The sequence below is a fragment of the Pan troglodytes genome, chromosome 1 (genome assembly GCF_028858775.2).
Source record: "Pan troglodytes isolate AG18354 chromosome 1, NHGRI_mPanTro3-v2.0_pri, whole genome shotgun sequence".
NCBI classification, from domain to species: domain Eukaryota; kingdom Metazoa; phylum Chordata; class Mammalia; order Primates; family Hominidae; genus Pan; species Pan troglodytes.
In genome coordinates this window covers 146,046,683-146,061,046 of record NC_072398.2, presented here as the reverse complement: position 1 = coordinate 146,061,046, position 14,364 = coordinate 146,046,683, and the positions used below count along the sequence as shown (strand labels likewise).

The 14,364-nt window shown below is 39.1% G+C and overlaps 1 protein-coding gene across 4 annotated transcripts in view; it reads right to left on the bottom strand.

Annotated features, from left to right (window-relative positions):
* Positions 1-4,777: 4,777 nt before the first annotated feature.
* The window catches only part of MCOLN3 (mucolipin TRP cation channel 3), a 30,773-nt gene continuing 21,186 nt past the window's right edge, over positions 4,778-14,364 (bottom strand). For 3 of the 4 annotated variants that reach the window (XM_016921657.4, XM_009424388.5, XM_009424391.5), the window contains exons 8-13: positions 12,855-12,967; positions 12,622-12,771; positions 8,994-9,095; positions 8,765-8,887; positions 7,766-7,972; positions 4,778-5,954 (exon numbers count right to left, since the gene is read on the bottom strand). In XM_016921657.4, the coding sequence (XP_016777146.1) occupies positions 5,820-5,954; positions 7,766-7,972; positions 8,765-8,887; positions 8,994-9,095; positions 12,622-12,771; positions 12,855-12,967 (830 nt within the window). In that variant the 3' untranslated portion in view covers positions 4,778-5,819. The remainder of the gene's footprint in view (positions 5,955-7,765; positions 7,973-8,764; positions 8,888-8,993; positions 9,096-12,621; positions 12,772-12,854; positions 12,968-14,364) is intronic. The other variant, XM_054667617.2, reaches the window with a different exon arrangement.

Here is a 14,364-nt window from a genome sequence, read left to right as displayed (position 1 = left end):
TTGAGATGGAGTTTCGCTCTTGTCGCCTAGACTGGAGAGCAATGGCACGATCTCAGCTCACTGCAACCTCTGCCTCCCAGGTTCAAGTGATTCTCCTGTCTCAGCCTCCCGAGTAGCTGGGATTATAAGCACCTGCCACCATGCCCAGCTAATTTTTTTGTATTTTTAGTAGAGACAAAATGGGTTATGGGTTTCACCATGTTGGCCAGGTTGGTCTCGAACTCCTGACCTCAGGTGATCCACCCACCTCAGCCTCCCAAAGTCCTGGGATTACAGGTGTGAGCCACTGTGCCCAGCCGATTACTGTAGTTTTATAGTAAGTCTTCACATCAGGCAGTGTTTTTTTGGTTTTTTGTTTGTTTTTTGTTTTGTTCCTCTCCTTCAAAATTGTGTTGTCTATTCTGGTCTTTTGACTCTCCATAGAAACTTTAAAATCAGTTTTTTTATATCCACAGAATAACTCCCTTGGGTCTTCATTGGGGTCGTGTTGATTTATAGATCAAGTTTGGAAGAACTGACATCTTGACAATATTGAGCCTTCTTATTCATAAACATGAAATATCTCTCCACCTATTTAGTTCTTTGATTTCTTTCGTCAGAGTTTTACAGTTTTCTTCATATAGAATTTCTACATAATGTTAGATTTACAGCCAAGTGTTTCATTTTGGGGGATATTTCTACAAATGGTATTGTGTTTTTAATTTCAAATTATAATTGTTCATTGCTGATATACAAGAAAATGATTGACTTTTGTGTATTAACCTTGTATCCTATAATCTTGTTATACTTATTAGTTCCAGGAGTTTTTTTTTTAATTCTCTCAGATTTCCTACATAGACAATCATGTCATCTCAAAGACAGTTTTATTTCTTCTTTCCCAACCTGAATACCTTTTATTTCCTTTTTGTATTTTATTGCATTAGCTAGAACTTCTAGAATGATGTTGAAAAGGAGTGTTAAGAGGGGACATCCTTGCCTTGTCGCTGATCTTAGCATAAAAACTTCTAAGTTTCTCATCAAGTGTGATGTTAACTCTAGGTTTTTTTTGTAGATGTTCTTTATGAAGTTGAAGATGTTCCCCCTTTTTCCTAGTTTGCTGAGGGCTTTTTCATGAATGGATGTTAGTTTTTTTAAAATGCTTTTTGTGTATGTATTGACATGATCATGTGATATTTTTTCTTCAGCCTGTTGATGTGATGGATTACATTAATTCAGGCTTGAATGTTGAATCAGCCTTGCTACCTAGAATAAATCCCACTTGCTTGTAGTATATAATTTTTTTCATACATTGTTGAATTTGATTTGCTAATATTTTTGTTGAGGATTTTTGCATCTATGTTCATAAGAGATGTTGGTCTTTAATTTTCTTTTCTTATAATCTCTCTCTGGTTTTGATATTAAGTTAATGCTGGTCTCACAGAATTATTAGAATGTATTCTAATTCTGTCTTCTGGAAGAAATTATACAGAATTGGTATTTGTTCCTTAAATGTTTAGTAGAATTCACCAGTAAAACCATCTGGGCCCAGTGCTGTTTTGGAAGGTTATTCATTATTGATTCCATTTATTTACTAGAATCTTATTCAGATTGTTTGTTTATTCTTGTGTTAGTTTTGTCAATTGGCAATTGTGTCTTTGAAGGAATTGGTCCATATCATCCAGGTTTTCAAATTTGCAGGCATAGATTTGTTCATATATTCTTTTATTATCCATTGAATGCCCATGGGATAGGTAGTGATGCTCCCTCTTTCATGTCTAGTATTAGTCATTTGCATCTTCCCTCTTTTTTCTTAGCTTGGCTATAGGCTTACTGATTTTATCTGTCTTTTCAAAGAACCAGCTTTTGGTTTTGTTGATTTTCTCCACTGATTTCCTGTTTTCAATTTCATTAATTTCTGCTATAATTTTTATTTTTTTCTACTTCCTTTGGATTTAACTTACTCTTCTTTGTCCATTTTCTAAGGTAGAAGCTTAGGAGATTGATTTTTACATCTTTCTTCTTTTCTAATATATGCATTCAATGCTATAAATTTTCCTCTAGGCACTGCTTTTACTGTTTCCCATAATTCTTGATCATTTGTGTTTGCGTTTGTATTTAGTTCAAAATAATTTTTAATTTCTCAAGATTTCTTTCTTTCTTTGAGACAAGGTCTCACTCTGTTGCTCAGGCCAGAGTGCAGTGGCACAATCATGGCTTACTGCAGCCTCGACTTCCTGGGCTCAAGTGATCCTCCTGCCTGAGCCTCTGGATATTTCTTCTTTGACCTATGTGTTATTTAGATTCTATTAGACTTTCTATGTAGATTATAATATCTGCAAATAATGAGTTTTACCTTTTTTGTTCTAATACATACACCTATTTGTATGTATTAATTTAATTTGAAAATAGTGTGGTGGGATAAAAAAATTAAAATTCAATATGTATTAGATAATTTAAAACTTTATTGAGTGAAAAAAGAAAATGGCATCTGAATTGTTTAAAAAAATGTAACATCAGCAAAATCAATGTCTGCACAAAAACGATTTTTACAGACACAAATACTAAAATATCCACATTGATATCTATAAGCCCATTTTCTTGGTGTTTCTCTCTTGACTACTGTGGTTTCTCTCTTGAGTGATAGAAGACCATTCTGAATACTGAGACTTATAAACAACTTATTTGTAGCCCAAAAAAGGGATTTATCTGTTCCTGGTTGAGCTCTGGGCCCTGCAGCCACCACAAACCACTTGTATCAGAATCACTTTGTGTGCCGGCTAAAAATGGCAGATTCCTGACCTCCCCCAGGACATGATGAATAAGAATCTGTGCTTAGGCTTTGATAAAGAGAAAGACAAAAAGAGAAAGAGAAAGAGAAAGAAAAGAGAGAAAGAAAGAAAGAGGAGAGAGAGAGAATATGAATATCTCTGCTGGTATTACCTGTACATTCATGATTTTAACAAGATCCCCCAGTGGGCCGGGCATGGTGGCTCACACCTATAATTCCAGCACTTTGGGAGGCTGATGCGGGCAGATCACTTGAGGACAGGAGTTCAAGACCAGCCTGGCCCACATAGCAAAACCCTGTCTCTACTAAAAATACAAACAAGAATAGCCAGGCGTGGTGGTGTGTGCTTGTAGTTTCAGCTACTCTGGAGGCTAAGGCACAAGAATCGCTTGAACCTGGGAGGCGGAGGTTGAAGTGAGGTGAGATTGCTCCACTATACTCCAGCCTCCAGCCTAGGAAACAGAGCAAGACTCTATCTCAAAAAAAAAAAATTCCCTTATGCTTACAACCCTGAAAATCATTATGGCAAGAGGAGGAGACAGAGAATCTGACTTCCAGAAAAAGGAGGTTTCATCGACAAAAATCCAGCCCTGATTTCCTGGGATAAGAAGACTAGAAGCCTGGAAGAAAAGTGACTTCCATTCTATGTTCTTTCTTACAACTGCCTTGACATTCTCTATGATACATATATACATGTAAGGAGAACTCTAAAATGGCCCATAATTTATCTGCCTACCCAGATCAGGCCATTGTACTGGTTTGAGGACAGTTCAAAAAAGTCAGTCAGTGCTATTTCTTTCAGTAGACAGAAGAGCTATTCTCTCATGGACATCATTACTAAAAATTAAGCCTTGGAATTTATCAGGGACTCCTGCCACAATAAGAGAGCCTGGAGAAATAGGAGAGAGATGTGAAGGCACCAACTCATTGGCTGTGATTCTACAGAAGAAACATAATGACTTCAGAGCAAAGCAAAACTCCAGGCCCAACACTGCGTCAATGGTTTCATGTTTCCATTGAAGTACTGTTAGTCTAAAAAGCTCACAAGATGTAAAGAAAAGGATTTATCAGATAATAAACATGATTTCAAAACTCACATAGAATTCTAGTAATTTCTAAAAGTGATAGTATTATAAATATTAGAACTGCCCCCAAAATAGTCACTTAGATATTTAGATTTTTTTTTTAAAGCCTCAGGTACTTCAGAAACAGCTTATACCTGTTATAAAACCTCCCATTTCAACACCTGGAGTCATTATTATGACTGTCATTATAATTAAATAATAAAATCTCAGTAAAACAAAATTAGAAATTTAAAAATCAGTTTTTTTAAAAAAAGAGTTTGCTTTGAGAAGATCTTTACTGCACATAACTGAATTCACTTCTATTTGAATAAATAGTAAACACAATAAATATTCATGTGTTGAAAATCCCTGCAATTCTCAATTAGCAGTCTATAAGGAGTAGAGACTATTTTTATGTCTTTTTACAGCATACATTTATCTTATCTTAAAATTTTAAGCATAATTATTTTCACATATATATGTGTGTGTACATATTTGAGACAGAGTCTCACTCTGTCACCCAGGCCAGAGTGCAGTGGCATGATCACAGCTCACTGCTGTCGACTTCCTGGGCTCAAGCAATCCTCCTGCCTTAGCCTCCCAAGTAGCTGGGACTACAGGCGTGTACCACCACGCCCAGTTAGTTTTTTCTGTTTTTTTTGTAGAGATGAGTCTCACTATGTTGCCTAGGCTGGTCTCAAACTCCTGGGCTCTCACAATCCTCCTGCCTTGGCCTCCCAAAGTGCAGGTATTACAGGCATGAGCCACTGTGCATAGCCCCGAAATATTTTTAATGTGAGTTATAGAACCTTGCCCCATAAAACCACAGCCTCTCACCCCAAAACACTTCGCTGTGAGACATAATGTGCCTATGAAAGGTATAGTACATCACTAGTTTTAACAGGCTGCTCAAGTACTAATAAAATAATAATTACTTGATCAAAAATGCATTTGGTATATGCTTTAATTTCATGCATGTATAAGATACTCTTTTTACTTTCTACTTTAACACTGAAGGAGGATAGAAAACTTGTAAATGAGTATTTAAAAACCTGATCCTCTTAAGAACTAAAAGCAGAATCAAGTAACAGTTGGCTTTCATAACCAAATACAGTCATATGCTGGATAACGATGTTTTGGTCAACGATGTACCGCATATACAATGGTGGTCCCAGAAGATTATAAAACCATATTTTTACTGTCCCTTTTCTATGTTTAGATACTTACCATTGTGTTACAATTGCCTACTGTATTCAATACAGTAACATGTTGTACAGATTTGTACCCCAGGACCAACAGGCTATACCAAATAGCCTAGGTGTGTAGTAGGCTATACCATCTAGGTTTGTGGAAGTACATGCTATGATGTTTAATGACAAAATCGCCTAATGACACATTTCTCAGAACATATCTCTATCCTTAAGTGACATATGGCCGTATCACATTGTTAGCTGGTGCGCTCTTATTCTGGTGCGCTCTTATTCTGGTGCACTCTTATTCTTCCTTTCAAGAGCAGATTTTAAAATGCAATGATTACTGTATAAATGGTAACTACACCCACTCTCTCAAGGATGGACTCCTGAGAGTGGTCCAAGCCAGGGTTACTGAGTTGTCCAAAGTCACAGTCAGACCAAGGATTGTTTTCCACTAATTACACAGTCTGCACAATCAGAATAGCAGGAAGCAAGAGTATCAGAGCAAAAGAGAGGCATACAGAATACATTCTAAAGCCATGGCAAAATAAACAAGAAATAATAATAATCCAATAGCTTTCCTCATTAAAGTTGTTTTAAAAACAAGCCCAGCATAAAGCTGCAAAGACATTAAATATTGCTTTTAAAAATATAAACAGTTATTGGTGAATTATAGGTCTCAATTAGCTCAAAATAACAGTCTTCAAACATACTACATCTGATCTCAGAATATCCACAGTGTTCTAACTCAGCTACACATTATATTTTCCTCTAAAGTACAGATAAACCTGATAGCTACTTTTTACAACAGCAGAATAAAGATACTGGAGGGTCATCTTCTAATCTGTATTTTCCAGAGTTGGGTAGATCTTTGCATTCTGATATAAATGTACGAAGTTCAGTCTCTGGGAAGCCATCTTGTTGGTATTGCTAAACAGAAGAATGTTAAAAAGCTTTCATTAATAAGCTCCTTGAAAACAGCTTCATTCCAAATACAAAATGGATCATTTGGCAAGGGAGGGGGTTTTCTAGAGAGATAGTATCGTTACTGCTGAGTACCTGCAAGGAGATGTAGCCTCTAGAGTCACTCAGGTTTGGCGGAGGTAAAGTGGGCCTGGGATTCTGCAGCTGCCTACCTGAGCTCTCTTTCTGGGTCCACTGAAACCCAAATGGGCACACTGAGTCGAAGTCTGAGTTGTCCTTCCAGGGAGAATTGAGCTAGCCCCATCCCAAGTCCGAGAACCTCTGTCACTACTCTGCCCTGCAGGCCTGTGACTTCCAGACCAGTGTGATGCAGGCATTTTTGAAGGAACATGGTTCAGGCCACAAGAAGCCCAGTGGATCTAAATTAACAAGGTTTTCTAGTAGGCCGAGGGATGGAAATCCCTGGCCTTGCCCAGAACACCTCAGCACAGTCTTGGACTCTCTCGAGTTGGCCCAGGTGTCTGGACAAAGGTCTGAATGCTGTAAGGGACCTTTCCAATCTGCACACCCTTTTGGAGTCAGTCTTCCAGCCAGGCAAGTTTGTTTAAGGGCCTCATATTTATATCGGTTTGGGACCTAAAATTTCTAGGACATGCCATGATTAGAAAGGATCAGAAGTAACTTAGCTTGCCCATTTGGCAAGTGCTCTGAGCCCACGGAAAGAGGTTAGCGTCTAAAATACGAGTTTCAGGCTTATGTCATCAAAGGTGAAAACCCATGTTATCCTTAGAGCTCTCAGATGTCACCCTCGAATAACACACAGTTCTCTGCATGCAGAGTTGGAGGCAGTGAACTTTTAGAGCACCATTTGGAGGGATCTGAAGTTACAACTACATTCTTTCCCAGTTGCCTTGGTGATCCTAAGGACACATCTGCTAAGCAGATGAGAGCAAAGAGGACATTCGGTCCCTGAAATCTTGTTCAGTGAGGATGAAGTCACAGCCCTGGCTTCATGAGCAAAGTATTCATCATTATCAGCTCCAAACCAAGGCGTTCTCTTTATCCCTAGGGCCAATCACATGGCTTCATGTTTCTTTATCCCTCTCATACCCAGAAAGAAAAGTCCCCAAGTGGAAGTGTCTATGCCACAAATACACCTAACAGTATAAGTTATGGAAATTGAAACATATATGGATATTTATTCTGCCTTTCCATATTTCAACAGGCTCAAATTGATTTTTAAAAGATTTTATATGAATGACAATAGCTTTTCAGTTCAGGTATCTGACTGTATAAAGCTACATGCTAGTACTGGACCCATTAATCCTTTTGCTATTCTGGAGGCTGGGCCCCTGGGCTTGTGCCCTGCAGGGCCTTGCAAAGAAAATGGGCTCAGTTACAGTACACTCAAAACAAAGGGGTCAATTTTTCTTTATGAAAATTGGAGTTTTTATGTTCCCCACAATATTTTGGCTTTCTGAAATGCCATATGTTTTATTCACCCAATATCTACTAACCCTTATAATTCTTTATTTAGTTTTTTACTCTTTGCCCCCCAGACTTCTAATGACCCTTATAATTCTAATAAAAGGTTAGAAAGCTTGTGTGAGAAAGTATAACTACTTAGAGACTAAGACTTTCAACATTCAATTTTTCCACTATTTCTATTTATCAATTTCTAAAAATAAGGTCCTTTTTCTCTATCCTGAAGAAACTAACATTCCATCAACTTTTCTTCTACCATTAGGTACTGAATTTTACTGCTACTCTACAAGTTATAGGACAATGCTACTACTTATGGCTCTTGATAAACCTACCTTAATTGTTTCGTATGTATCAGTGATCAGTGCAATGAAAAGACTTAAAATCATATATATAAAGAGGCTGATGAATGAGTAGAGGTAAATTCTACTAAACAGCCAGACTAAGTAACTTTTTTGCTGCATTTTTGCAAACGTGGCAAACATATCATCTCCATTTATCAGAGAGAAAAGGCACTCAGAGACCATGTTCAGAGAACGAAACTGGAAAAAGAAAAGAGAAAAGTTCACTTTATTCCATGTTCCTTCCCATTGGAGACCTTTGTTCATGACATTGTATTAAACATAAAGGGACCAGATAACCCAAGCTACCATTTTCAAACAAATAACCTGAGGTAACCACACACATTTGCTTTGTGATGCATATAACATATATAAGCCTACTATTTTTTCCTGAGACAAGCAGCTTTCTCTTAAACTAGCCTAAATCAAATGCAGGAGCTGGTCTGCACCCTCAGTGCTTTTTTGAATCAAGCCTTGCATCTGCCCTTTACCTTAAAGAGACCTTGAAATGCCTGTGCAGAGATACCCAGGTCCCAACCATGCATGCTCATACATCTCATTTTAAAGTTCATTTCATTTAAGATAAGGGCATAATATTCCAGACTATAGCTCTAGTAATAAAATTTTCAAATATTTCTACAAGTTTCCCCCATGCTACTTTTTAAATAATGTCACATTTTGAGAAGGCTTATCTGAAGAGACTGCTCTTGGATATATCGATGAATCAAATTGACTAAACTTGACTTCACTGGTGGTAAATGGGACTTAATTACCTGATATATTGCAAGAAAGAATGTGAGACAGTTGAGTACATCAAATATTCTCTCAAGCTGGTCACACCCTTTCACTTTATAAATATGGCACTAGATATACTACCTTCAACATTTCAAGGCTGAATCACAAAATAAAAGGAGTTCATTGAAAAAGGATAACAAGCCACTGGCACTATGCTAAAAGCTTAATAGTAACAGGAAAAAAGTTGTTTATCAGTACCTTGTCATGGTAAGGCCCCAGCACGATCCATCCACAGAAGCAGTAACCTAAGTAAATCATAGCTGCACAGCAGCAGAACCTGATGACATTGGGCAGTGCTGCCTGAAGGGTCAAAATGAGGAGCTGGGAAAGTAAGAGAGGCCGTTAGAATGGCTTTGTCCTTTAGCCAAAGCAGTGCAATAACTTTGAGAGAAATACCAACAGCATGGAGATCTGTGGAATTCCTTACATTGTACTTTGCAAAGAAACCGAGGTATCGGATGACTCCAAGCCACACAAGCATGGTAGAAGTCCCAAGAAGTATGCTACAGACATCATAACTAGTTAGACTCTAAGAGAGAGTGGAAAAATATAATCAGATTATAAAGCAGAAATTCATTTGGCAATAAATATTGAGGTAACTATGAGTAAGGCACTGTTTTAGGTGCTAAGGATAAAGCAGTGAACAAACAAAAGTCTCTGCTCTCATAAAGCTTACATTCTAGTGGAGGGAAGAAAGAGACAATAGAAATAAATTAATAGAAACTTTGGGACACTTGCTGCTGATAATTGCTGAAGAGAAAATTCAGAGGAGGGGATAAGGAATGGGTATGGGTTTGTCATTTTACATACACTAAAAAGAAGGCATTTGAGCAAAGATCTGAAGGGAGGGAGGGAGAAGTCAGGCAAAAATCTAGGGGAGAAACCTTCCAGGCACAGGGACTGGCAAGTGCAAAGGCCCTGAGACAGGAGGGTGCTTGGCAAGATACTGCATCTGGCTGGAGTGAGCAATAGAAAGGGTATACAGTTATAGAGATAAGGTGGCACTTACCAAGTTTGTCTTTTACTGTAACTCAACTGGGGAGATTTGAGAACCACAAACAGAGGTGATATGATCAGATGTTGGCTGCTGTGGTTGACAGCAGGTTGTTGGAGGAGTGAGGAGGATATTACAATAATATAAATGAGAGATAGTAGCTTGGACCAGGCTGGTAATAGTGGAGTTGACCAGGTGATTTTTATTCTTTTTTTTTTGGAAACAGGGGTCTCACTCTGTCACCCAGGCTGGAGTGCAGTGGCACAATCGTGGCTCAATTTAGCCTTGACTTCCTGGGCTCAAGAAATCCTCCCACCTTAGCCTCCCAAGTAGCTTGGATTACAGACACATGCCACCTTGACTGCTAATTTTTTTAATTTTTTGTAGAGATGGGGTCTCACTATGTTTCCCAGGCTGGTCTGGAACTCCTGGGCTCAAGCCATCCTCCCGCCTCAGCCTCCCAATGTGCTGGGATTATATGAGTCACAGTGCCTGGCCAATGAAGGTACAACAATAGGATTTCCTCTTGGATTAGATGTGGGAAAGAGGAGATTAGTGAAAGAGAGGAGTCTGTGATGAATCCAAGGTTTTTGGCTTGAGTAACTGATGAGAGTTACCATTAACCGAAATTAGAAAGGCTATGGGAAAAGCAGGTTTTGACTGCAGAGGTGGGGGCTTTAGATGTTCTGTTTTAGGTGTGTTAAATTTGAGAGGAAAAGCAGACATCCAAGTGGAGATATAGACTAAATGGTGGATATGCGAATCTGGAGTTCAGGGAAGAATTCTAAGTGGGGGTATAGATTTGGGAATCATTGGCATATAGATACTAAGCTATGGGACAGGATGAGATTACCAAGACAGTGGCAGAAAAGAGAAGATGTCCAAGCACTATGCCTTGAAGCATTATCACCTTAATAGGTTGGTGAGATGTGAGGGAACCAGCAAAGTCAGAAGACCAGCCAGTGACTTAGAAGGAAAACCAGGTGATAGTCCAGTGAAAGCATGTCAACAAAAAGGGAGTGCTTGGCAGTATTCAAAGCTGCTGCTAGGTCAGCATGAGGGTACATAGTTGGTTATTGGACTTATCAGCATGAGAGGACACTGAAAAGAACACTTTCCTTGGAGTGGCAGGGCAGCCTGATTGGAACAGACACAGAAAGAATGAGATTTTGGGGGGCTGTGAGGTGGGAGGATTGCTTGAGCCCGGGAGTTTGAGGCTGCAGTGAGCTATAATCGCGCCACTGCACTCCAGCCTGGGCAATAGAGTGAAACCCTGTCTCTTAAAAAAAACAGGTGGGGGAGGGGAGGAGCAGAATCAGAAACAACAAGATTAACTACTTTTTTGAGATATTTTGCTAAATAAATGATGGTAGTAAGTTAGCGGGAGGAATTAGGGTTGAGATATTATCTCTTAAGAAAAGGGGCAAAAACATGCTAATGGGAATGACCTGGTAGACAGAAGGAAACTGATGATCCCCAAGAGAAGGAAAACTACCTGGATCTGTGCCCTTGAATAAACAAGTGGTGATGGCCTCTAGTAGGCAGGTGGAGGGGTTGGCCCTGAATAGTGGCCTAAATAATATATCCACAGAAGAAAAGCACAGTATATTGGCACTGATGGCAGGAGGCAGATAAATTAGGTGGGGGTTTGTGGAAATTCTGTTTTTTTTTCTATTGTTTTTGTGAAATAGGAAGTAAGGTCATCAGCTTAGAATGAGGATAGGACAAGGGTATTAGAGGTTTCAGAAGAGAAGAAAACATGATATGATCATCTATGAGGCAGAGACGGTGAATGGTCTAGAAAGATATTTTGTTGGACACCATTTAGGGTTCACTGAAATTAATGATAGTTGAGGTTGGTAAAAATAAAGATTTGCTGCAAATCTCTCCCCTTACTCCTTTTTTTGTTTTGGTTTTTTGTTTATTTGTCCCTAAAGTTAAACATCTATTCCAATGATACATACTATAGCCACATATAGTGGCAGCTGCTAAGTGTCAACCTAAACCCATTCTCCCCTTCCTAGGCACATGCCTGGGCTGTGTTCCCTGGCTCCCTCTGCAGTTAGGATTGACTAAATTCTATCCAGTGGGATATGTACAGAAATAAAGTCGGCCACTCTTGAGCCAAGCCATCAGTCTATGGGAGAGCTTCCACCATACCGTGTTTTTGCTTCCCATAAGCTGCAACCTGTTTGAGGCAACACAGCAATAATCATGCAGTCAGGGCAAGTCCTTAAGGGATGGCAGAGAAACAAAATGGGAGGAACATGGGTGCCTGAATGACTGTGAGATGTTGAGCTACTCACCAGTCTGTAAAACCCATTCTGACTATTGCATAAGACAGAAATAAGCTCCTATCTTCTCTGAGCCATTGCATTTGGGGTCTCTGCCCAGGTTTATAACCAACTCCCCAGGTGACTCAATCAGTCGCATCAAGACTAGGGAAACATAAGTTTGAGCAAGATTAGTCTGAACACTATTAGTTTTTTTAATGTGATTTTTATTTTGTGGGGACAGTTGATTTTTAGGCTAGGTTAGTCTTAAAATAAATAAGCTTGTAGCACATCAATGGTAAAGTAAGAAAATGGGAGCATTCTCACTTTGAATGGACGGAGGAAACAAATGCAAGCATGCACACCATAGTGCCTTGACCTCACTTTCCCCTATAGACCCACTCATTTTTGTTAAAGATTTGAGCATTTCTTGTAAGATTTAAAAAAAAAAAAACTCTTACCTTAGTTACCTTGGTTGTGTATGAATTTTGGTGTGTGTAAGAATTCACAGGCCCCGCCGAAGAGTCTGAATTCAGTAGGTCTAACATGGTACACTTTACCAGGCACCCAATGATTCTGATGCAATGGTTTGTGGATCACACTTTGAAAAACTCTGCCTAAGAGACCTCCTGACTAGATTTAAGAAAATTACCATTACCAATTTCAAGTCTACTTGATATACAGTTTGGAAGAAACAATTCATTCTGAAAATTCTTACATTCTGGAAAAATACATTACCATTAGTGCAAATCTGACACTAACAATAGCATGATTAGGAAAAAAATTACCTTAGCTTGGATTTCCATTTTTAGAATTGATCCAATGATTGTCAATATGTCACTAATAATAATCATAATGTACCATCCATTGACAAATTCCATTTGATCAGAAACAGAAACTCCCTTCTTATAATGGAGGAGGAAAAAATTGACAAACTCCTTTAGGGAAAAGAGGGGAGGCACAGTGAATGTCTCTGTCAATCAAAATGTCAGTAGCATTCCTAGAAAGCAACGTTCCCTACCTGCTGAAGCTGAAGTCCTCTAATCACAGATCTAATGCAGAGGATTAATGAAACCAAGCAAGTCAGAATGACAAAGGCATCAAAGATCATCATGTAATGAGTGTTCTTCTGAACTGAAAGCAAAGAGGATTACATAGTGCTTATGTGGTGGGACATTAATATGGTGACATCTTCTTTTTAGAATCATTTAAATAATTCAAGCATTCTTTCTGGTAAGACAACAAAGAAGCCCTGATAAACGGTCTTCCAATTAGTATTTGAAGAAGGGCAAAAGTCCTTCTTTTAAAAAATCACCACAACTGAGGCTGGGTGTGGTGGCTCATGCCTGTAATCCCAGCACTTTGGGAGGCCGAGGCAGGCGGATCACAAGGTCAGGAGATCAAGACCATCCTGGCCAATGCGGTGAAACCCTGTCTCTACTAAAATTACAAAAAAATTAGCTGGGCATGGTGGCGGGCGCCTGTAGTCCCAGCTACTTGGGAGGCTGAGGCAGCAGAATGGCGTGGACCTGGAAGGTGGGGTTTGCAGTGAGCCAAGATCATGCCACTGTACTCCAGGCTGGGCGACGGAGGGAGACTCCATCTCAAAAAAAAAAAAAAAAAGAAAAATCACCACAACTATCATTCCAAGATCTTTAATTATAAGCCTGTAGTCTTTTGTTCTTAATACAATTACCTCCCTGCATATTCTTTTTTTTTTTCCTCAGCCTCCCTCGTAGCTGGAACTATAGGTATGCCACCATATCGGGCTAATTTTTAATTTTTTTGTAGAGACAGGGTTTCACTTTGTTGCCATGGTTGGTCTTGAACTCCTGGTCTCAAGTGATCCTCTCACCTCAGCCTCCCAAAGTGCTGAGATTACAGACATGAGCCACCATGCCCAGGACCATCTCCCTGCATATTCTATTAAAATGTACTTATCTAGGTATAAAATATTTATTATGCATTCACTATGTGTCAGGCATTTTTCTAGATGTTAGGATACAGTGGTGAACAAGATAGACAAGGCCCTTGATCTGTGGAACTTCTATTCTACTACAAAGAAGTAAACAAACACATAACAAAATACTTTCAGATAGGAGTAAGTAATAGAAAGAAGATAAATCACAATAGCAACATGTATTGAGCACATTTCTTGCCAAACATAGCTCTAAACACTTTATACGTGTTAACCTATTTGATCTTCACAGCAACTCCAATGAGGTAAGCATGATTATCCCCACTTTGCAGGCGAGAAACCTGAAGCACAGAGAGGTCACATGATTTCCCCACAGTTGCAGGGCTAGTCAGTGGAAGAGTTGGGGGAAAATCTGTGCAGTTTGTTTCCAGTGTCCATCACTCTATGTCAGTGGTTCTTGGCATTTTTTGGGAGCTTGTTAGAGATGCACATTCTCAGGTCCTACTCCAGACCCACTGAATCAGAAACTGGGTTTCTGCAAGCCCTCCAGGTGATGCTAAAGTTTGAGACCTACTGCTCTATATGAGGGAGGTTAGTGTCGGGCAATGTGGAA